General features: G+C 41.3%; 1 protein-coding gene across 7 annotated transcripts in view; it reads left to right on the top strand.

Annotated features, from left to right (window-relative positions):
- The first annotated feature begins 2,136 nt into the window (after positions 1 to 2,136).
- The window catches only part of mapk10 (mitogen-activated protein kinase 10), a 36,471-nt gene continuing 14,944 nt past the window's right edge, over positions 2,137 to 23,663 (top strand). For 5 of the 7 annotated variants that reach the window (XM_085414121.1, XM_085414120.1, XM_085414125.1 and 2 more), the window contains exons 1-8: positions 2,137 to 2,418; positions 13,931 to 14,002; positions 15,205 to 15,374; positions 20,078 to 20,207; positions 20,664 to 20,722; positions 21,110 to 21,248; positions 21,867 to 22,032; positions 22,981 to 23,052. In XM_085414121.1, the coding sequence (XP_085270247.1) occupies positions 2,416 to 2,418; positions 13,931 to 14,002; positions 15,205 to 15,374; positions 20,078 to 20,207; positions 20,664 to 20,722; positions 21,110 to 21,248; positions 21,867 to 22,032; positions 22,981 to 23,052 (811 nt within the window). In that variant the 5' untranslated portion in view covers positions 2,137 to 2,415. Of the gene's footprint in view, positions 2,419 to 13,930; positions 14,029 to 15,204; positions 15,375 to 20,077; positions 20,208 to 20,663; positions 20,723 to 21,109; positions 21,249 to 21,866; positions 22,033 to 22,980; positions 23,053 to 23,663 lie in introns of all 7 variants that reach the window. The other 2 variants (XM_085414123.1, XM_085414122.1) reach the window with 2 other exon arrangements.

Raw genomic sequence — 23,663 nt, 5'->3', positions numbered from 1 at the left:
TCTTATGGCAAGAGGTTCTGGTGCGAATGGACCGGAGCCTCCTGCCTGAGGGGAGCAGGTCAAACAGACTGTGTCCAGGGTGAGAAGGGTCAGCTGAGATCCGAGCTGCACGCCGCAATGTCCTGGAGGTGTACAGGTCCTGCAGAGATGGGAGTCTGCAGCCAATCACCTTCTCAGCAGAGCGCACAACACGCTGCAGTCTCTGTTTGTCCCTGATAGTGGCTCCAGCGTACCACACGGTGATGGAGGAGGTGAGGATGGACTCGATGATTGCAGTGTAGAACTGCATCATCGTCCGTGTTGGCAGGTTGAATTTCTTCAGCTGCCTCAGGAAGTACATCCTCTGCTGGGCTTTCTTGATGACGGAGGTGATGGTGGGCTCCCACTTCAGGTCCTGGGTGATGGTGGTACCCAGGAAGCGGAATGAGTCCACAGAGGTGATGGGGGTGTCAGTCAGGATGATGGGGGGGAGTGGGGCTGTGTGCTTCCTGAAGTCCACAATAATCTCCACTGTCTTCTGGGCATTCAGCACCAGGTTGTTGTGGCTGCACCAGGACACCAGATGTGTTTGGGTGTGTAAAACTATCCCTTTAAAAAAATAACACTGTACTGGTAGTATCTGTAGTACCTTGCATATACTCTTAGAACTGGCTGTAGTTTGTTTGAAGTGGTCAGATGAGTGGAGTAGTCGGGGCTGGCAGCAGCCACCGATTGCCAAGAAAGGGTGCTACGATGTTTATTTCAAATACTGATGGAGAAGTATAGAGAAGGACACCACCATATTTTTGTGGATCTAGAGAAAGGATAGGATAGGTGCCAAGAGAAGAACTGTTGTACAGTATGAGGAAGTCAGAAGTGTGAAGAAGTTTGTGAGGGTGATGCAGGACATGTATAAGGACCGTAGGATAGTGGTGAGGGCAAGGAGTGACAATGGATTCAAGGTGGGGGTGATATTATATCAGGGATTGGCGCTGAGCGCTTTCTTGTTTGCAGTGCTGATGGACAAACTAACAGATGAGGTCAGGCAGGAGTCTCCATGGACTATGACCTGTAGTGAGAGTAGGGAGCAGGTGGATGAGAGCCTGGAGAGGTGGAGGTATGCACTGGGGAGAAGAGGAATAGTGTAACAGTGAAGACGGAAGACAAAGTAGTAGGTGATGAACACAGTGCACAAGAGAGGTGACAAAGAGAGTGCGGACAGGGTGGAGGAGGTGAAGGTGAAGTGTCAAGGATGATAGAAGGGTAGCAGCAAGAGTGAAAGGGATAATTTACAAGACGGCAGGGAGACCTGTTATGAAGTATGGTTTGAAGAGGTTGGCACTAGCAAAAAGCTGGAGGCAGCAGATTTGAAGATGCTAAGGTTTTTATAAGGAGTGAAAACAGACAAGATTGGAAAAATTAAAAATGAGTATCTCAGAGAGACACCTCACATTAAGCAATCTGGAGACAAAGTTAGCAAGACAAGGCTGAGATGGTTTGGATATGTGCAGAAGAGGAGCGATAGGTTTACAGAAGATGCTGAATATGGAGCTGCCAGGCAAAATGAGAAGACAAAGGCCTCAGAGGAGAATCATGCGAAGGGAAAGATGCAAAGGGCTGATGTGGCCAAGGAGGATGCTGATGTGAGATGGATGCAGACGACCAAACATAATGAAAGGGAACAGCTGAAGGAAGAAGTAGAAGCGTGTAATAATGTGTACGTGATTTTAATTATGTCTCTTCTGCTGGGTTATCTATGAGACCAACACAATATCGGCAAAATAATTTTTTATCTTCAAAGTAAGACGTAAATAAAGTCGAGAACAAAAAACAAATAAAAAACCCAAAACAACAACAACAATAAATGCAAAAACATTATTTGCATAGACACGCCCCTGGAAACCTGAGAAATAACAGAGCCTCATATCCTCAATGTTCTGCGTGACCGCACCAGCGGGACGGTACAGGATGGGATGAGAAGATGCTCTAACACGCCCCTCCCATCCGGGGGGACAGCTTCCATGTGATCTCTCCCTCTCCCCTCTCTGTCCTGGCTTTGACGTCAGACGTGCTCCTGTTCGATTGCCATGGCAACATCGCCCCCCATCGCCCCTCCTCTTCCCTCCCTCTCCTCTCTCTCTCTCTGCTCTGGTGAGGTCCACAATGGTACAGCCAGCATCTTGCAGCACAATGGTTGCAAGGTGGTGAGCTGAGGGAGAGTGATTCAGCATCAGCAAACCTCGGTTCGGTCCACCTCTGCTTCTTTTTCCCCTTTCTCTCTCGTCTTCTTTTTCGGACCCCTTTTTCCCTCTCACTCCTTCGTCACATCAATGATTTTTTTCATGAAGCCTTCAGCAATGGTCTCCGCAGTGTTTCCCGTCGGGATGTTTTGAAAAGGACAGGCACTGGACTGGGATCGTCATCAACTGGCACGGAATGGTAAGGCCGGACGGATTTGTTTTATTTCAGTGTGGACGCGATGCTTGGATCTCGTGCCTGGCCGGAGGGTGGAGTGATGAATATTGATCGAAAGGGAAGGTTAATGAAGTACACTAGTGATGCCTCAGTGAGGGGGGGGAAAGGGACAGCGATTGATAAATAAATAAATAAATAATCAACCCCATCTTGTGTCATTCACAGCCGCGTGTGTTGTTCTATAACTCACTAGCAGCGCTGTGAGGGATTTCATAACGACGCGAGCCCTGGCCTGACAAAATATCTCGCATCTTGCATTGCCTTGAACGCACATCATCGGTAATAACATCATCCAAATCGGGTGAGAGAGAGAGAGAAGGGGTGCGTGTGTGTGTGTGTGTGTGTGTGTGTGTGTGTGTGTGTGTGGGGGGGTATCCAGGCTACCTCCCTTTCCATACATCCATACAGTCTGATTAGTCGGTGTTAGAGCGCTTTATGTATGTTTGATTGGCGGCTGAAACTGGATGTTGGCTGAGTGATGCTCTTCATATCTCTTCATAGCCTTACACAGGATACATATTGGAGGCCTACATGCAGGGCTTGTCCCTCCTCCTCCCCCTCACAAGTCAACTGCGCACCTTGTGCATTATGCAGACCATCAGTACTTCACAGAGATGATGGGTGGGGGGGCTTGCCTCATATCTTTCATAAATGCTGCAAAACTGTGTCCTCGTGCAAACAGCCTGTGCTATAGTGGTGATTTATTGGCCCATATGGGTGTTTCTAAGAGTCACGGTTTTGCTGCTGTGATTGTTTATATGAAGAGAAACAGTTGAAGTAATTTCTGGGCTGTTTGTCATGAAAGATGAACTTCAAATAATCCTAATCCTGCAGACAGAGAGAGAGAGAGAGAGAGGTGCTGTTCAGCCCTAATGTGGGCTGCATGCTGTGTAGTGGATTAAATGAGATGAAGCTGCAGAGGAAGGTAATTTCTCTAAATCAGCTTTGTCCTGAGTGCTCGATCATTGGGAAGGCATGGTAAACCCACCTGACCCACTGCACTTATTGCTCAGGTATGCAGGCGTGAGCAGGGCTCTCTGTTCTATTACTATTTCTTGTTTTTGTGCAGGCCCATAGTCATGGACTAATTCCTGGCTTTATGCTGTGCAGTGGAGTCAATAGATGTTTGAAGGGATCACAACAAACTCTTCATGTTCACGACAGGAGGAAAATAGAGTTTTCTTTTTTCTTTTTTTTGTGCCGTGACCTTGGGTGCTGAATTATTCAGGAGCAGGCTTCCATGTTTGTGAAAGTGCTGCAGGGAACAGGCTTAACAGTTAAACAAAGCTTTTTTTATGGGTGTCTCTGCAGCAGCTGAAGAGTTGCTTTTTTATCTCTTTTTTATTGGATAAATAGGCTAAAGGTTCTACCCTTTCTCCTCCTTGTCATCTTTAGCTGCCAAAAAGGAACTTTTTTTCCCCAAAACACCTCAGGTGAATTTCAAAAGTAGCTCTAGCATTATATACATTTATATTTTAAAAAAACAACAACAGTCTGTTTGATTTGATGTGATATTGACTGGCAGTGAAGCAGCTTGTTTATATAACGGAGCATCATCAATAGAAATGGTCACCAGTAGACTAATATTATGCTGCACCACTGCACTCATTTTTTTCCACCATTCTGTTTTTGTTTTGCTGAGTCTGGAGCATCAGTGCAATAATCCTTTGTTATGTAATAAAATAAGGCAATGCATTAAGTTGAGATAATGGAGGGATTTCAGGCTTTATTAATCAGCAAAGTAGGGAATGTTATCTTCTAGCTATTATTTGATTGGTCACTCCAGTCAGTTTCACACAGTCTGTGGTAATGTCTTCAAATGTCCCGTTTTACCCAAATAGCGCTCCTAGTCTTAAATATATTCAGCTAGCAATGCTATATAACAGCAAAGTCATTACAAATGAAACCACAGGGAGGAGAGGAATGAATAAACAACAAAAAATAATCATTGAAATTACTGTCCAGTTCAAGGTAGCTAGTCTGAAGCTGAAAAAAACCCCCATCTTCCTCCTGATAATCAGTTACTTAAATATCCACATCAGTCATCTGAGGGCCTGTCTGTCATTGCTCTCTTTTATGGAAGGTCAAACTTATCATTAGATGAGGATGGGTTACTAAGGAACGCTGATTTAGTCTGCCATCACCCATTGACCCCAGCTGAGCATTGTTCCTAGCTGTGGATTGGTGCTAATAATCCATATTACAATGCCAGCTCAGTTATTAACTTGGACGAATTCAATTCAACAGTTGTCTCACGATGGATAATTAAACAAGAAAGGAAAAAAATATGGAAAACGCTGGCTGTGAAAAAATGTAAGCAAGTAAGGGAGAGAAGATTTATTTAGCCAGCCTGAAGTAGATTAAGAAGTGCTTGGTAAGTGGTCACACTTAAAATCACATAACTATTAGTAATGTACTAGATATAACTGCTTAGAAAGCTGACAAATGTGCTCCATGGACATCTTTCATAGCATGCTCTTATTTATTTTAGTTTTAAAAAATGAAATTCTCGCTGTGCGCCAGTTTATTCCCCCCCTGAGTTGCAGTATTGCTTACAACTACAGACAAACAGTGACAATATGCCTGCAGCATGGGAAATGCAGTTATGTAATTGGATTTGATCTGACAAATATGCAGCTTTTATTTGCCTTTACAGATAGCTGCGTGCAAGACTTTGAGCTGTTTTAGATTTGATCTCAATCTTCTCACACTGCATATGAAGATAATTAGGAGACAACAAAGGTCACCGTGGAAACCTTTGTTGGACCTGAGGGTGGAGGTTTTACATAAATTCATCAACACAGGGAGGTCGATTTTTGTTGTTTTGCTCAAACTGAGGCGTTTACAAGTATAAAAGTTCAGAAAGTATTCCACAGTTGAAACAGAGCAATAGAAATGTTCACAGTTCACATGACAGTGCTGAAAACGTCTCTGTCATTATGGCAAAATAAAAGTTAAAAGTGTTCAGGATGCCATTTTTGCAGGATGCGCGGTGTGGTCCAGCTGTGGCTCTTCTTCTCCTTCTACTGAATGTGTGTCAGGTCTTGCAAGAAAAGCTGTAAATCAGATGACCGCACTCAGCACTTGCCAAAGGTGTACATGTCGTTACTATGCAGCCTATCAGAAAACTGCAGCGTCAGCGTGGTTTTTCGGCCAGCGTGCCTGCTGTTTACCTAAAGCAAATCAGAGGATGCGAGCAAGACTACGTACGAGAGCAGAGACAGAGGAGGTGAGCAGATTTTCAGCTGCGAAGAAACAAATCGATGGGTGTCAGCGAGCGTTCGGATTCTGACACCCCTTAGATGGGTCAGTCCAAGTCTTGTTCTCCTGCCTGGGCCCTGCAGTTACTTCTCTGTTTTCCCCGAGCCCAAAAGGGGGAGGCTGTGCTGCGTTTAGCTCAGGCTGCACAAGGAAAAGACGAGGCATTCGCTGCATACTGCAGGAGAGGCTGAGGCTGCTGAACCAAGCACTCACAATGGAGCTCCGAGGGAGGGGGAGGGGAGACAATTACAGGCAGGCTGGGAGCCTGGGAGTGGGAATGGTGGGAGCGAGGGAGGGACAAAAGACAGGAAGGGTAGGGAAAAATGCAGGCTCTCATCAGTGCAGACGATGGAGGGAGGAATAAAGAAACAAGGGGGATATGGGCAATGTTGTGGTGCGAACTGGGTGACATCAACAAAAGGAGCGGAGTGGGAAGAAAGAAAAGATGGATATGAGAGCAAACATTGGTATCTGTGGACATTTTGACTGGCACATGACTGGCTTTATTGTGCTTTATCATTACTTTTTAGTAGTCAATCAGCCTGACAGCACAGACAGTGCCTGTGCTGAACAAAGGATGCGGTGGGGAGAACCATAGAAGCACAATAATGCCATCCTGTAGCAATGTGCCTGAGTTCAACCCAAAAACAGGCATAAAATGCCTGCTGAAAGCAGGTGAGACATAGCTACCACACAAAGACGAGCATCATTATTACCTGTTTCCAACACCTGCACCTTTAACACTGTTCCCTCCGGTGCTTATTATTACACTGTACCATTGGCTAAAATACTTTTTTTCTCTGTCTCTGAGGCCGCTATGTCTATCATTTGTGTCTATGAATATTTTCAAAAGTAGAAATGGCAGACATAGTCAAACACACCTTTCGATCCTGAGAGACTCTTGGTAGATATTGGCATGGCGCCCCTTGGCTGCAATTCTGCAGCTAGTAATGAAATGGACCTCCGTGACACACAAAAAATATCTCATAACAGATCCTTTAATAATAGTCTGTGGGCTTTTAAACTTACCACACTTGAAAGGTCAGAGTCAGAAGAACTTGACGGTACCCCAAAGCCTCTTAGCTTTACTGCAAAGGTTTTGTACTGGTTATTAGTTTGGATAACTAATTTTAGTATTGGTGTTGACCACTTTATTAATACACACAGCCCACAAAAAAAAAACACCAGCAAAATCAGTTTTTGAAGATTACTTTTGTGTTACCTCAAACTAAGGTTTGCCTTTCCTTTGACCTGGGAGACAACTAACACTGTATCAGGACCGTGTATTACAGTAGACCACCTCCAGTTCAGACCATATTAAAAGGAGTAACTATTTCACTGTATCCATACACTGTATCTGTGATTAGGTGAGTGCAGCCTTGCTAGCACTTCTTAAAAATGAATGGGTGCAAAACTGTCTACTTGTTCAGCTGGCTGGGCTTTGCACTGAACTCCTTTGTTGAGTTTGTAACTAAACACTAGCATGTTAAACTTAAAAGAGAGGAAAGACACGGTAGGAGGAGTCAAAGATGGAATAATAACCATATTCGGTCACAGCTTCACCTGTCTTAGCCATGCAGAGCAGGTGCATCTGTTGCCCCAGCTAGCAGCCTCACAACATGAGCACTGAGCACCAGATACACTGTAGAGCATCCAAGCTCTCCTTTCTGTAGCATCTGCAGATACTTTTTTTTAAATGGCCTGGATCAATACACTAAGTGTTCATACAGGGTAGAAGGGATTTACCACGAAAGTTACTGCAGGCCGCGCTCAAAACTAACTTACAGAGCGTGGTGGTCAGTTTTCTCTTTTAATCAGTTGCTCTAGTGTTTCTGCTGATCATGCACAATTTTGATAACCTGGCGTGGTAAAATATGATCTGCATTTTACTGTAGAGCTACTGTAGTTTGCCTCACCTATAGTGATAATGTGACTGGTTTGGTTTATCAAGAAAAAGCCTTCACCATTTACATTTAAATCTTTGTATATATTATAGCTGAAAATCACTGTCATACATTTAGTGTTTTATGTGTTACACACACAGATAAATACACCAATACTCTCTTTGGAATAGTTCTATGTAAAAGACTATTTGAATGAACACTATATAATATAAACCTTTCTGCCAGGTATGTGCAAAAAAGAAGCATCAGAAAATCTTAAACCTCCTACAGTTGATTGGACAAGAATTAGGAACTAATGCTGTATTTTAGGATCATGCCTCCTAACTAAAGTGATCACTAGTTGCCTGAGGTACAGTTGTACCCACAGGGGTGGATGTAACACAATGCCCAGGATCCAAATAACAAGGATCAGCTACAAATGCAGGCAAATGCATGTAAACAGCCACTCCAATTAATCCTGAGATGTACCATACATCATCTACATTAGCCCATTTTAGATAATTAAAACCTTTCTGGATTTCCATGCTGTCTTTTTCATTGTGCCGTTCTTGAGTTTCTCTAGTTGTCTCTTAATGGCAGTTGGTCACCTTTTTTGTAATCATACAATAGATTCATTTCTGTAAATGCAATGCTGCATCTGAGACAGTTTATTTACGGCCTATGTGAAATAGCCTGAATTTGTTTGCACTGCGTGATTTCTCCTCTTTTTATATGTCTCCTATTTTTTTGTGGATGACTGTTAGCAATTTAAAAAAAAGATGACTGAAGGTGACGCTTACATAAAAACCAGAGCCAATACTTGTAAAACTCTTTATTTTACTTTTTAAAATGTATTTAGAAACATTTTTAATCTGTTTTCTTTCTTTCTTTCTTTTATTTGTTAATGATTCCATTTCTACAGCCTGCTTCCCCATCTAATAATTTGGGACTTTGGACATGCATAAAATATAAAGTTATTGTTTCAGTTATCTATGTCTCTTGTTTAGTTTAAGAAAAAAGAAAGAATCAGAGCTAAATCAATGTGTTGCTGCTTTTGTGTTAAAAAAAAATCTGCATTAGTAATGATCCTTTTTTGGGAACAGTAAAGTGACTTTGTTTGTCTGTGCGCTTTGTCGTTCACTAGTTTGCTGTAAAATTGCACATCACCCACACGTCCATAACAGTTATTCAAATATGTTAAAGCAATTACATGGTCTGGAACTGGGACTGATGGAAGTTCGCTCACTTGGCTTAACTGGTCCTGCATTTAATAACTTTGACACAGGCTCACAGTTGTCATTTTCAAACTAGGAAAACAAAACAAAACAAAAATGTCAGGCATGTGTCAGTGCTACTAAAGTCCTACCGACTGCTGCGGTTTATAGTTTACAATGCAAAGACTCCTCAACATCCTATAAGGCTGTTGCTTTCTTAAGTGTGATGCAATGTAGAGTAATACTTCGGAGACAGTTCTCACCTTCATAGAGTCAATCCAGTTTTAAAAAGCACAGAGCTGGAAAGTGAACTTCCTGAAAATGAAAACTTTGTTCTCTGAGCTCCTGAAGCAAGATATTAGCACCATGCAAGGGGATCGTGGCTCAAGAGTTGGGAGTTCACCTTGTAATTGGAAGGTTGCCGGTTCGAGCACCGGCTCAGACAGTCTCGGTCGTTGTGTCCTTGGGCAAGACACTTCACCCGTTGCCTACTGGTGGTGGTCATAGGGCCCGGTGGCGCCAGTGTCCGGCAGCCTCGCCTCTGTCAGTGCACCCCAGGGTGGCTGTGGCTACAATGTAGCTTGCCATCACCAGTGTGTGAATGTGTGTGTGGATGACAGGTTGTGTAAAGCACTTTGGGGTCCTTAGGGACTAGAAAAGCGCTATACAAATACAGGCCATTTATCAAGGCATTTATGCTGCCATTAGCAAAGTTAGCTTTCTTATAAAGGCAATGAATCTGACATGAGACATTGTACTGTTGGAAACGGTATCTGCACTGCTCACTCTAAGCTGTTTTCTACACAGTTTTGTCTGATGCTGCGCTTTCCACACTCCTGATAGAAACCCCTGCAACCATATTAAACATGCCCTATACATCACAGTCTTCTGCAGAGCAAGGCTGAAGGTGAAAGGCATTTTAAAGCAGAGTAAGTCATGCTTGTAACTGCTGTAGTGTTATAAAATCCTCACTGGAATTTAAGGTCCATTCAAAATAATGTAGGCAGGTCTGAAAACTCTTCACAATCTTTGAATGAGCTGAAAATCATCCTTATCCTTACTTTTTGCTTATTCAACCTCTCAATCAGCTGATGCCGGCTTGTACTGAGGAGATGTATTGCAGTCAGGATGATAAATGGGCAGTTTAAGGAGTGGTGCTGAGCATAATTGTAGGTGCAAGCAGCATTTCGGCCATAAGGACAATCAACAGAATGTAGTCACAGGGTTAAACAAACAAAGCACAAAATCTGGTGGGTTTTTTGTGTTTGTTTTGTGTGTGTGTGTTTTTAGCTGTGGGCTAACGTGGGAGGGAAGAAACTGTTGTGGTGCGATTTGTTTTGGTCTGTCGTTTTCATTGCTTTTTCGTGAATAACTTTTCCTGATAATTACCCAATCTTTCTTGTTTTTAACGACGCGCCAGACAGCCATCATTTTAAAACTGTAATCTCCAAAAAATGTTGGCTCCCAGGTAAATTGTTTATGGTCTGTACTCAGTCTCTCCTTCATCTTTCATTCGTTCTGATGAAAGTGTATTCACCATCTGCTGTTAAAAGTCTTATGGAAACGTGTTGCATTAGAAATGAAAGTGAACTGTTTATTTATATTTTTTTTAAAGCAAAGAAAGCATAATTAAAACATGTTTTACTAGTTTTTTTCTAAGGCTGCAATATTTTTAAATGAACATCTGCATGTAAATATGCTGCCAGGTTTGACAGGACTGTAGTGTGCAGGATCCCGCCACCATCTAGGTGTTGTTTACCAGCGTATACTGCTGGAAGACAAACAGTTTGGCCTGTGAGGGGCCGATGGCGCGATATGGCAGCCTCGCTTCTGTCAGTCTGCCCCAGGGCAGCTGTGGCTACAATTGTAGCTTGCCTCCACCAGTGTGTGAATGTGAGAGTGAATGAATAGTGGAATTGTAAAGCGCTTTGAGGTTCTCGAAAAGCGCTATATAAATGCAATCCATTATTATTATTATTATTATTAATAGCTTATGTACTCAGACAGGTAAAGATTAGAGCAGCACAGATACAGCTAGCCCCACGCCAGGGCTGATTCAGTGTTGACCTGTTAGAGTAACAGCAAATATTATGCTACTTAATGTGGTGACCGGGATGCTAGTCAAACACGCACATGTGGAATGACATTACTATAGTGGTTTGACGTGTTGGAGACTGTGGGCTCAAAAATCGCACATCTTTCTCGTCTCATTGCCCTTCCCTTTTCTTTGTTTCAAAACAGATTTGAAAAAATCAGTTTATGAATGATTATTAATTAATTTCTCCTAATTTAATAGCACAAATTCCTAACACACCCAACAGTGAAATTCACCCATTTACTTGAACACTTTTTCAAGTGAAATAAGCTGAACCAGAAATCTCCCACCTTCGAGTCCCTTATCTCTTTTCTAAAAGCTGCTTTGCTCCCTTTGGATTCAGCACACATATTAAAGTGGGAACTGTGACAGTATTAGAGGACAGCTAGAGTTAAAAGAGACATTTATGTCCATTTGCTCCTCGGAGAAAATTGCAGAGTCGGATCCTTTCAATGCTTTGCGAGAGACGAGGACGTCCTCCAAACTGTTTGGTGACATTTGTGTAGTTTTACAACCACATGTGAACTCCCGAACTACCGAAAAAGGTCTTTTTACCCCCCCTCCTTCTCTATTTTTAGTAGCATCATTAACATCATGTATGAACTTATTCGAAAGACGTGGTCTTTAGCCCTCTGGGACTTTCATTACCTGAAAACCCCTCAAAGATAGAGTGATTGTGGGCGAGCTCTCCCTCCAGCTTAATGTGGGAGCTACTGTCATTCAGAGCTTTCTTTCCTCTTTGCTTCACTCTGGCAATGAAAAAAAAAAAAAAAGCTAAAGAAAATTGGCAAATCTCCAGTTAAACCAAATTTACCCATTAGCTGCTGTTTCACAGTGAAAGCCTCGAAGCTTTACCAAAATTCACTGCACTGCTTTTATGCAAATGCAGTCTTTGATGGTACTGGCTTTTGAAAAAGCTTTTTCACCTGTGATGGTAGTGTTAAATATATTCCGCTTGTGTAATCCTCTTAGTTTCCAAACTGATATGTTCCTGTAGGTTGAAAAGGTTAACAAGTTTAGTGTTCTAGTGTTAAAATAGGAGGTTGGATAAATGCATACAGTGTCAACAGGAAAACGGTTGACATCACTTTTTTTATTTGCATTTGTGGCACTAAGATTGAAAAATCAGCAAAACATGTAGTTGCACAACATATATGTCACGGATTGATTTCTGTGACATGTCATTGTATATTGAGATCAACTATCAATGCATAAGCACACGGAGATGTTTAGCCTTAATATAAAACCTTACAGTCTTGGTAGCTGGGGATCGGTCCGCCAGGGCCTCCGCTCCCGGCTGCCGCCCAACTCACATTGCACCCGATCCCTACGGTGCCTCCTGCGGGTGGTGGGCCTGCAGGGAGATGGGCCCATGTCCCTTTTTTGGGCTGTGCCCAGCCGGGCCCCATGGACTAAGGCCCGGCCACCAGACGCTCGCCCCCAGGCACCCTCCCCGGGCCTGGCTCCAGGGCGTGGCCCCGGTAACCCTATCCCGGGCAGGGTGAATTGTTGCCTCGATGGTCTTTTCATAGGGGTCTGCTGAATCGCTCTTTGTCTGGTCACACCCTACCAGGGGGCAAAAGCCCCCAGACAACATAGCCCCTGGGATCCCTGGGACACACAAACTCCTCCACCACGATAAGGTAGCGATTCACGGAGAAATTCATCTGACAAGGATGCCCCCTGTGCGCCTCCTGAGCAAGGTTTTCTGGGCATGTCCCACCGGGAGGAGGCCCCGGGGCAGACCCAGGACTTGCTGGGGAGATTATATTTCTCGGCTGGCCTGGGAACGCCTTGGTGTTCCCCCAGATAAGCTGGAGGAGGTGGCTGGGGAGAGGGAGGTCTGGGCTTCTCTGCTTGGGCTGCTGCCCCCACGACCTGGCCGGACAAGCAGAAGAAAATGGATGGATGGATGGATAAAACCTTACATTTGGCAAAAAACAAACACAGCATATCAGCACAAATACCTCATACCAGCTGTCAAGCATGGCAGTGAAGTGATTTGGGCTTGTTTTGCAACTGCAGGACTTAGATGGCTTACAGTCATTGGATGGACCATAAACTCCTTTTACATACCAAAGTATTTCAATTTCAAACGTGAGGCCATCTGTCCAACAGCTAAAGCTTGGCAAGAATTGGGTAATGCAACAGAACAATGATCCCAAGCAGCAAATCTACAACTGGATGAGTGAAAAAGAAAAGAATTGAGGTGTTGCAGTTGTCCGGTCCAAGTCCAGACCTCAGCAGTGCATAAATGTTTGTATGTAAACCCCAGTGAAGAGAAGATATGTAAACAAGAGTGGGCCAAAATTCTTCCACAATGATATAAAAGACTGAAAAAGTCACACAGAAAAAAGTTGAAGTGGTTTTAGAAGCTAATGAATGGGGGTACTAGTTTTTAAGGGTGCTGATCAGTAATTATGTTTTAAACTTTGGGCAGCTATTTCTTTGTCTCTCCTGTCTTCAAGCTAAGCTATCTAAAATTTAACGAACCAGATCTCACACAAAGGGCAAAAGAAAGCACGTTTAAAAAAAAATATAGATTATACTGTTAGCTTTAAATTTACATTCACACAAAACCTGTTTTAATCCATTTTAAAAGGGAAAACTTGCTTTCAGCTGTTTTGGAATTCATCAGCAAATATCTTCTCATCGTCTTTCACTCATCAATGGGACCACCTCCTCATGTCTTATTTTCAACACGCATTGATCACTGCAACCACACTGCAATGTGCTCTGATGAAGAATCGATAACTGGTCAGTTCATATTTATCGAGGACTGGGAGGTGACGAATTGTTGTTTTTCTCATTTTTATTGAGAATGATGGGAACAGAGTAGAGAGGACACAAGTGAATTTTCCTGGTGGGTTTCAGTCCCCACACGGGGAGAGGTGTGAGTGTTGTTTTGCAGAAATACAATAATAAATCTTTGTTTTGCCATTGTATATGTGACAAATTGCCACTACCCACACCCACACCTACATGTGCTCACTCTCTGCTTCTCCTCTGTTTGTGTCTTTCAGGTATTTATGAGCAGACATTTCTTATATAACTGCAGCCAACCAGTCCTGGATGTAAAGATAGCCTTTTGTCAGGTGTGTGTTCCTTACAGGTAAAAAAGGTACAGTATTCATTCACTTCCATTCCCTCTATTCTTACTCTGTATGGGTTTTTTCCCCCCCCCCCTGTGTATGCAAAATGAGCTCTTAAGCAGTTGTGTGCTCAAAAAATAATTTGAAATGTTTAATTAAGAAAAACAACACAATGTGTGCAAAATGGTTTGATTAAGAGGTTTGACGCAAATGTCCTTGAGGAGCCTTTATCAGAAGTTGACGTGTTTTCAGCCTTTTGTTGATAATTCATTATGTATATCAAAACAATTCAGCTAGCCTTGATTTTCTACTTTTGTTCAACACCTCCACTATTCCTCTTTAACTGAGGTCTATACCAAAAAGAATGCAGTATAATCTGCTCATTACTGAAGCTTAATTGTTGTCTCCACAGTGTAAATACAGAACTCAGCTGGGGTTGTGATTCCATAAGATAAAAAGTCTTTATTTTGACTCTTTTTACATACGTTGTGTTGCTTGTTATAAGGAAAAAAACACAGACAATTCAGTTGGAGCTCAGATAGATTGGGATGTTTGCACTGCACACGAGATTCTAGCTGAATGTTCAATAGCTGCTAAAGATACCAGATATATAGGAATAATCTGATCATAAGTTTGGAGGACATCGACCTTCAGCGCCTTAAAGCAGATTTATCAATCTTCCATTGTGCACAAAGAAGATGGTTCAACCATAGCAGTGTATATGCAGTAACTTTGCTTGTTTTGTGAGCTGTGTTATAATTACCAAGTCTCTAATTACCTGATATGCTTTGTTGTGGCACCATTTGGTTGCCTGCTTTGCCCAAGTAATTACAGCCTGATTGCCGGGTGAAATGTAGTCAAGTAAGGACTAAAGCTAATGTCGTTAGAGGGGCTTTTACAGAGATTATATTTCTGCATTGAATTCGTTCAGCTGTAAACTCGGCTAAACCTTATGTCCTGTCTTGTTTATTCTACTTTACCATTTTTACCAAATATACCTTAATGTATGCTTTTTTTTGCCTTTACAGCAGTTAAATGCATGTTATGATGTGATGCTCTTCTTAGATATTAATGATGGTTATTATGGCTATATATCATATAACGTATAACAATGATTCGATATTGATTTTAAAATGAGTAGCCTGATAAAAACAAATGTGCAGCCTAGATGTGTTACATATGCATTTTATGTCATCCCTTTGCAGGGTTTTGGAAAACAAGTGGATGTGTCATATATTGCCAAGCATTACAACATGAGCAAAAGCAAAGTGGACAACCAGTTCTACAGTGTGGAAGTGGGAGACTCTACCTTCACAGTTTTAAAACGCTACCAGAATTTAAAGCCCATTGGTTCTGGAGCTCAGGGAATTGTCTGGTAAGTGCTCAATGGTACATTTCTCTAATGTCTTATTTTATATCATATCAAGTTGTTTGATGGGCTTTGGTGTAATCTTTAATGCTCAGTTAACTCATTGCTAGCTGATTTTCTAACGTTTGTTTTTAATGTTGGAGTGAATTTGTGAGGTTTTCTGAATAATTTTGCTAATTAATATATATTAAAGTCATATTTTTTATTCTTCTGAAAAGCCTGGAGAGATTTCTTCTTCTTTGTTCATTTGCACAAATGTTTGGTTTAAACTTAATCGAGGCAAGCAGGTGCAGTGATTTTAATTGTTTGAATTATCTGTGTCTGCTGATAAATGTTAATATCTTTAATGTTAGGGAAAAAAATAATCATTAAATGATGTTTTATGTTGACATTGGGAACATAGGCTGTATATAAAAGACGGAATTTAACTTTTTTGCTTGTAGAACTGATTTAATTCGTCATGGCATAGGTTCAGTAATGTGTTGAAAACAGACATTTTGGTCCATGGTGACCTGATAGCCACACAGTTGCTAGGGATTTTTCAGCGGCACATACATTATGGGAATCTTCCATTCCAATCCAATAGAGCATTCCAAAGGTGTTCTACTAGACTGAGTCACATTTGAAATGATCCTGCTGGAGGCAGCCATCAGAGGATGGGCTCACTGTGATCATAAAGGGATGGACATGGTCAGCAACAATAATCAGTAAGGCTGTGGTGGCTAAATGATGCTAAGTTAGTACCAAGTTGTCCAAAGTGTGCTAAAGGATTTTCCCACACCGCTACACCACCAACAGCCTGAGCTGTTGATATAAAGCAGGACTTGAATGCAACATTGTTTCATGTTGTATGCAGCGAATTCAGCTCAATGGCATCTGAATATTTCAGCAGAAATCCCAGACTAATTGGACCAGCCAACATTTTTCCAATCTTCTATACAATTTTAGTAAGGCTGTGTGAACTATAGTTTGCTCTTCTTAGTTGACAGGAGTGGCACCCAGTGTGGTCTTATGCTGTTGTAGCCCATCGGTTTTAAGTTTCAGCATGTGTTCAGAAATGCTCTTCTGCGTGCTTTGTTTTTAACAAGTGGTTATTTGGGGATGGTTGTGCAGGAAAATCCTAGTAGATCAGCAATTTCTAAAATACTCAGACCAGCCAAACAACTGCTGCCACGATACTTAAGTCACCTTCATTCTTATGTCCGGTGTGAACTTCAGCAGGTTGTCTTGACCATGTCCATCCATCCTTTTCCACTTATAAAATTCAAGGTCATGATGGTGTTGTTTCTAAAGGCAAGAAATATGTTACAACTTGGAGAGGTGAACAGCCATTTGCATTCACACCTACAGCCAATTTGGAATCATCAGATAATGTAACCCCACGCATGTCTTTGGAGTGTGCGAGGAAATCAGAGAGAACACATGCAGACTTTTTTGCTGTGACAATGCTAACCACTGTGCCACCATGCTAGCCCTGATCCTGTCAGCATGCTAAAATACACTGAGTTACTGATTGGTCAATTAGATGTTTGCATTGACAGGGAGTTAAGCAGGCATACCTACTAAAATCCGTGTAGCTTGAGAGGCTGAAAAATAAAGCCAAAGTGCCCTAAACCTAATTCAGGCAACCAGCAGGGGGGCTTCCTTATTAGCTGCCTGTAAGAAAGATGCACTGGTGCAGAAGTCTGTGGGAAAACAACCCTTCTTCTCAGTTGATCTGTTACCTCAATAAACACTTTCCTGATGAGTTTCCAATCTTAATTGCTTGTTTTAAGCCACATTTGGACTAGAATTGATAGCAAATACCTAAAAAAGCCAAAAAGACTGTTAAATTGTTGCTACTTTAAAAGAGTAGCAACAGTAATAATACCTTGTGATAATAGTATGAATTGTAGTTGTGGTGTTTCTGAATAGACTTTCCTGAAAAAATTACACTCATCAAATATCAGAATTTTTTTTCTCTTAATGTTTTCCACAGATGTGAAGGGTGTAGTCTTATATCCTTCCCGGTGTGCTCCAGTGAGCTGGTGACATATCGTTTATTTTGAATATGGATGTATGAGCCATAAGAGCCTTACAGGGTGGGCATTAAGTGGACCCTTAATCCAGATTGCAGAGGAAGCTTGTATTCATTACAAGTCAACTCACGCACGCCCTGTCAGAATGCAGAGGAATGTCTGCCAAGCCTCCACTTAAAGGAATGCATCTTACAGTCTTTGTGAAATGACCAGACAGAACTATAAGTTATATTTATGTTAATGTTGTGTCACTGAGGGTGATATTCTCATGCCACAAACTCTCCCAGAGATGACTTGAGCTGACATGTTTTACTACAGTGTATATTGTGTCATTTTGAAGATTCACTAGCTCTCAACTCTCCTGCCCTTCACTTGACCTCTCTCATTGTCCTTCCTTTGCTTCCCATGTCCTCAGTCCCACTCTCCTTCCGCTCCAAAGCAATTTCGTGCATTTGCAAAAGAGCTTGGGCAGGCTGTAACTGCTAATGCTGGGATTGTGCCCATTTTAAGGATATTGTAGAGATGGATGGCAGGGAGTGCAAATCTAATTGAACCTGCTCTGCTGTGTGCTGCTTGGCTGTGTCCACAGCTGTCATCTGGTGTCATATGGTGCTAGCATTAAAGCAACCAAACCACATAAAACCACAGAGAATGATATAAATATCCTTGACCATATCCTGATCATAGAGGTGAAATTGGTTAAACTATAAGGCCTGGTTTAGATGTTCACAAATACATAAAAACATAATAAATGACTTTGGCATGTGTTTTTATAAAGATAAAACAGGTGACTTGCTGTGTCTTAACTTCAGCATAATCCCTGACTGGGTGACATAATCATATTTACATAAACATCTGTCTGATGGTTTGCACAGATGGTTAAATGCTTACACATTTTATAACATACATGGGCTTTCACTGCAAGCAAATAATATGCATACGAGCAGACAGAGATCCAGAAGCTTGTCTGGAAAAAATCAGCAGTGACTAAGTACACATTCTGCTTCTCTTATGCAATCAGTAGAGTCTTGTCCCAGTAAAGCCTGAGAACATGCTAATGAGGTAAAACTTGTTCTTGCTTGTCTTTGCCACAGTTAAGAGTCACTCTGCTAATGTGGTCGCCCACAAAAATCCCAATGTGTGCACATCTCTGACCTTATGAGTTGGTCAGAATGAGCTTTCCCAAGCATCTTAGGAGGGATGAAGGCTTTAAGTAGTTTAGCTGGTTATGACATCATCTTTCACTCAGCTACAAATGTGATGACTGACTCCAAATCCCTACTGGATCAATGCTTTTATGAAGGCTCCACTGTTTCCATGGCCACACATCATCTCTGGCCTGCAGTCTCCACACAGTCATGGCAAACCACAGCATATCCCACCCAGCCGTACACAGTCAGATGCTTGGAAACTCAATTTTATAGCATCTTGTCAGAAAAGGCACATTTTGAAGTTGAGCCGAGACAGTGAGATGACATTTTTATGGCAGCTTTTTCTGTATTACCGTTCAGCGAAGGCCAACATAAACTGCCACAAACAGCTAAAATACCCGAGGCTTTCAGAAATTGGGATTGTGTTGAGCCAGCAAAGCACCCACTCTGCTGTAATGGTCATCAAACTGGTGGAAGGAAAGGGCATCTACATATAACACACATTCTGCTGTGTGGTTTAGTTTCATTGGTAACACTTTAATTAGATAGATAGATAGATAGATAGATAGATAGATAGATAGATAGATAGATAGATAGATAGATAGATAGATAGATAGATAGATAGATAGATAGATAGATAGATAGATAGATAGATAGATAGATAGATAGATAGATAGATGAAACTAAATACTCTTACTTTCCCCACACTAATTAAGAGGGTAAGTTGCAACCACTTAGCAGTTTTAGCAGTTTATTGTTTTTGTTTGGTATTCAGGTGCGTATTAACACAACACTAAGAAAGAAAGACATCATCAATGATCTTTTCTCAAACTGAGAAAGAAAGGAATCGGGGTGTTGCACTGGGCCAATCAAAGTCCTGACTTCAACCTGACTGAAATGCTGCAGCGGGACTCTAACAGAGCTGTGAATAAATGAATGCCAGCAAACCTCACTGTAAAGGAGACTGGTCCAAATTTGCTCCATGATGATGTGAGAGACTGGTAAAAGTCACAGAGAAAACACTTACTTGACTCTGTTGCTGTTAAAAGTAGTACAACAAGCTGCATGTTGCCTTAATTTATGTTAAATAAATAATTTCTTTTTACCATGACTGTGAATACAAAATGCAGAAATAAATACAATAATAATTCTTAATAAAAAAATTAATTAATTGAATATAAGATTAGATAAAAAATTCAAATAATAGTAATAATAATAATACGATATGAGAGTAAACTCATTAAATTAAAAAATAATGTATACATTTATGTTTAATCACAGTGTGTCATGGATTTAATGGGCTACTTATTGATTTTAGTTTTATTAAGTATATAACTTACTATTACTGTAATACACAGTTTTCACACAGCTAGCAAGTTATAATTGAGCCCTATAATCTTCATGTATTAATAAGTTCTGATTTATATTATTTTTACAGAGAGCCTTTCATCTATTTTATCCTTTTGTGTCAGTGACTATTGACATTAAGCCATGGATTGTTGCAAGAGGAATACTGATCTCTGTGGTTTGTTTTCTGCAGTGCGGGCTATGACGCTGTCCTGGACAGAAATGTAGCCATCAAGAAGCTGAGCAGACCCTTCCAGAACCAGACCCATGCCAAGAGGGCATACCGGGAGTTGGTGCTCATGAAATGCGTCAATCACAAAAATGTAAGCGATTCAAACGAGAGGTAACAAAGGACCAAAGGAAAATGTATCCCGACTTGAATGAGATGCAGTTTAAAACTGCACCCCAGTCTGAGTCTATTTCTGGCTCCTGCTAAATCCCTTTGCTACAAAAGCAGACAAGTCGCAGCGACGTTATGACCGTGCTAAATTCCATGCCTCCAGAAATGTACTAAACTGGCAAGAGACTGAAACAGAGTGCTTCAAGGCATGGATGTAATCACCAGTGCCGCAGTTTGTGCTCTTCTGCCTCTTTTTTCCATCCTCCACATTTATCCCCACTTTGTTTCGTTTCGCCTCTCTGGTTTACTCTGTCTCTCACTCAGCGGTGTCCTTCAAGAGGGTCATTACTAACTTGTGCCCACAGTCCCTTGCTTTAATGTCTTTTCTTGTATTTTTACTGCTCATTGTTGACCCTGTTCATGCTGTTCTCTTTTTCAGATTATCAGTTTATTAAATGTCTTCACACCACAGAAATCATTAGAGGAATTCCAGGATGTGTAAGTATACTCAGGAAAAAAATTAGCAAGAAAACGAAACATGTGTTCATTTAAAATGCCAGACAAAATACAGGGAGTCTATTTACACTACATTAGGTGCTTATTACTCCTTTGCACCTCATTCGTTTTTGACAACTATTCGAGTGGAATCAGTGAACGTACTGTAGGTGTAATGTGAGGCAGCCGGAGGTGTCCTGTTTCCATAATGAATGATAAATGAGAGTGAATTCACTTTTAGAACAATATCTGTGTAAATAGTACCAGAGTGAGAGTTATCGGCCCACGTGGAGGCTTTCAGTTTCTCAGCAGTAACTCGTGGGCCACACATCTCACACGTGTGTCAACCATTCATGCATAAATTAAACTTTTTTTGTTTTTGTTTTTTAGGTATCTAGTGATGGAACTAATGGATGCCAACTTGTGCCAGGTGATTCAGATGGAGCTTGACCATGAGAGAATGTCCTACCTGCTCTACCAGATGCTGTGTGGTATCAAACATCTGCACTCAGCCGGCATTATTCACAGGGTAGGAGAGCAAGCCTGCTCTGTCTTCTTCTTCCACTGCTGGATTTGGTTTGTGTCGTGTGCTTTTAAATCTTCAGCAATGTCAATATATTGCACACGTTTTGTGCCATCACCTCAATCGCTTTAGTGAGAAAACGCTACAGAGACCAGGGCTGAGAAGCGGGAACAAGTGCGCACTGGACTCTGCAGGTTTTGCGTGCCACATGCATGAAGGCAGACAGCATTTGCATTTGTAGAAAGCGCCTTCCCTATGTCAACAATAATTTAGTCCCGACATTGCTGCAGTTCAGAATTACCTCCTGTAAAATAGCAAATTGTTGTTCTAACACCCCGAGTTGTGTGAGGATCAAACAAAGAAAATATGTGTTGATAGAATTTTAGAGTTGCTGGAAGGTTTGTTATCATCAGAGCGAGGCAGTCTAGTTCATCCTCGTTCTTTCATTTCCCTTATTTTCCACGTTTTTGTTCTATTCCCTTAAATGAAAAACTGAAGTATTATACTAAAGAGTCTCTTACATGAATCATTAACAAACAATAATTGTTAATAGACTTTCTGTGAATAACAGCAGGAAATAATCATTAATATACATTTTTTCTCATTTCCTATTGCTTTTGCCAGGATCTCAAACCAAGCAATATAGTGGTGAAATCAGACTGTACCCTGAAAATCCTGGATTTCGGTCTGGCTAGGACTGCAGGCACCAGTTTCATGATGACCCCGTATGTGGTGACCCGATACTACAGAGCCCCAGAGGTCATACTAGGAATGGGATACAAGGAGAATGGTGAGATTAAATAGAGTCATGGTATTTAATTTTTATTAGTATTAGTATTTGTTTTTAGATCCAAGTACAACTGTAACTGTACACTGCAAATTGTAAATAAAAACAGAATGTGATGATTTGCAAATCTCATTAATCCATATTTTATTCACAGTAGTACACAGAAAACATATCAAATGTTTACACTGTGAAAATGTGCTATCAAAAAAAATCAAAAACGCTCAAGCTAAACAAATGGCAGGAAAAGTGGTACAAAAAATGGTAATAAAGTGGTAATAAAAAATTTTCTAATATGATTATATCATCAATTACACTTTGTAGTTTATTGGCACTTTTTTGCACTTGGTTATGTTCTTGCTGTGGCAGTGAGCCAACATAAAACTGATGTGGGGGAAATAAGCCTTTGAAATGTTTACATTTTAAGAAGCTAATTACGGTTCTATGTGTTTTTAAACCATCTACGATCTGAATAATCAAACTGCTCACATGTGCAGATGATCGTTTGATGATGATTCCAAATTAAAGTGTCATATCATTAACTTTAAAACCTTATCAACAATTCTGGTCAAGTGACTTAAAGTGCTGGAGTTATGAGTCACTGATTAAAAGCCCCCAGAACACGTGACTGAGTGCCAGCCTCAGTGACTCATTAGCCATATATCTCTGAAGAAGGGAAGCCTGAAAGCTCCAGGGCTTTGAATTTCCTGCCACTAGTTAGTCTATCTAAGGCGCTGCTTCACTGTACTTCACTCTGCTCTGTCTATCTCTGTATTCCATTCTGATTTGAATCCTGAAACATGCCTCTCACTAATTATTCCTCTCTCAATTAAAACCAGTTAGCATCTGATCACTAATGCCAGTCTATGAGCTGTCTGTGGACAACACTAACCTTTGCTTTCCCTCCTTGTGTTTTGCTCCCTCTGTGTCTCATCCTCACCTCTATGCGTGCAGTGGATATTTGGTCGGTGGGGTGCATTATGGGAGAAATGGTGCGCCACAAAATCCTTTTCCCTGGCCGGGACTGTATCCTTGTTAATAAAAACAGATCAATTCTTTGACTGTGGCTTTTTACATGTTGTAGTTTTGCTCATAAAAGTCAAGTGACACTCACACTGAAAATAGTTTTTTTTAGTTTAAAGTATAAGCAACCATGTTCAGTTTTGATTGATTGTGATGCTCTCTGAAAGCACCTGAGAGTATCTGGAAGTGCTATGCCAGCTAAGGAAAAAGAAGCTGCCGCCATGCAAGCAGGTAAAGATCTTAGAAATATAACTTTTAAATGGTGTTTTGGTCAAGCAGATACTGAGCCTGATGTTTGCTGTATGTTACTGAGGTGAACTAAACCACACTCACATCTGGCTGGCTTGTAACACAGATTTATAGCAACAACAACTTATCTTCTTTAACGCTTTTCACTTAACCTAGTAACATCATAAAATGCTCTTTTCAATGCTTTTTTTCAATGGGAAGAGGAAATTCTTTCTTACCTTATTTCTGAATATTTAAATGTGTGCTCTTAGAGTGCTACCTGGTGTTTTCTCTTGCAGTGATCGGGGTGTGCTGCATCCCTGAGAAGACTTCCTTTAGTAGGGAGGATTTGTAAAAATAGTCCCTGTGCTGGAGTTGAGGACATA

This window comes from Rhamphochromis longiceps, linkage group LG7 (genome assembly GCF_057381845.1).
Source record: "Rhamphochromis longiceps isolate RC_006_pf linkage group LG7, R_longiceps_female_GT1.1, whole genome shotgun sequence".
Lineage (NCBI taxonomy): Eukaryota > Metazoa > Chordata > Actinopteri > Cichliformes > Cichlidae > Rhamphochromis > Rhamphochromis longiceps.
Note: the sequence above shows the minus strand (reverse complement) of the source record. Positions and strands in the feature narration are given on the sequence as shown.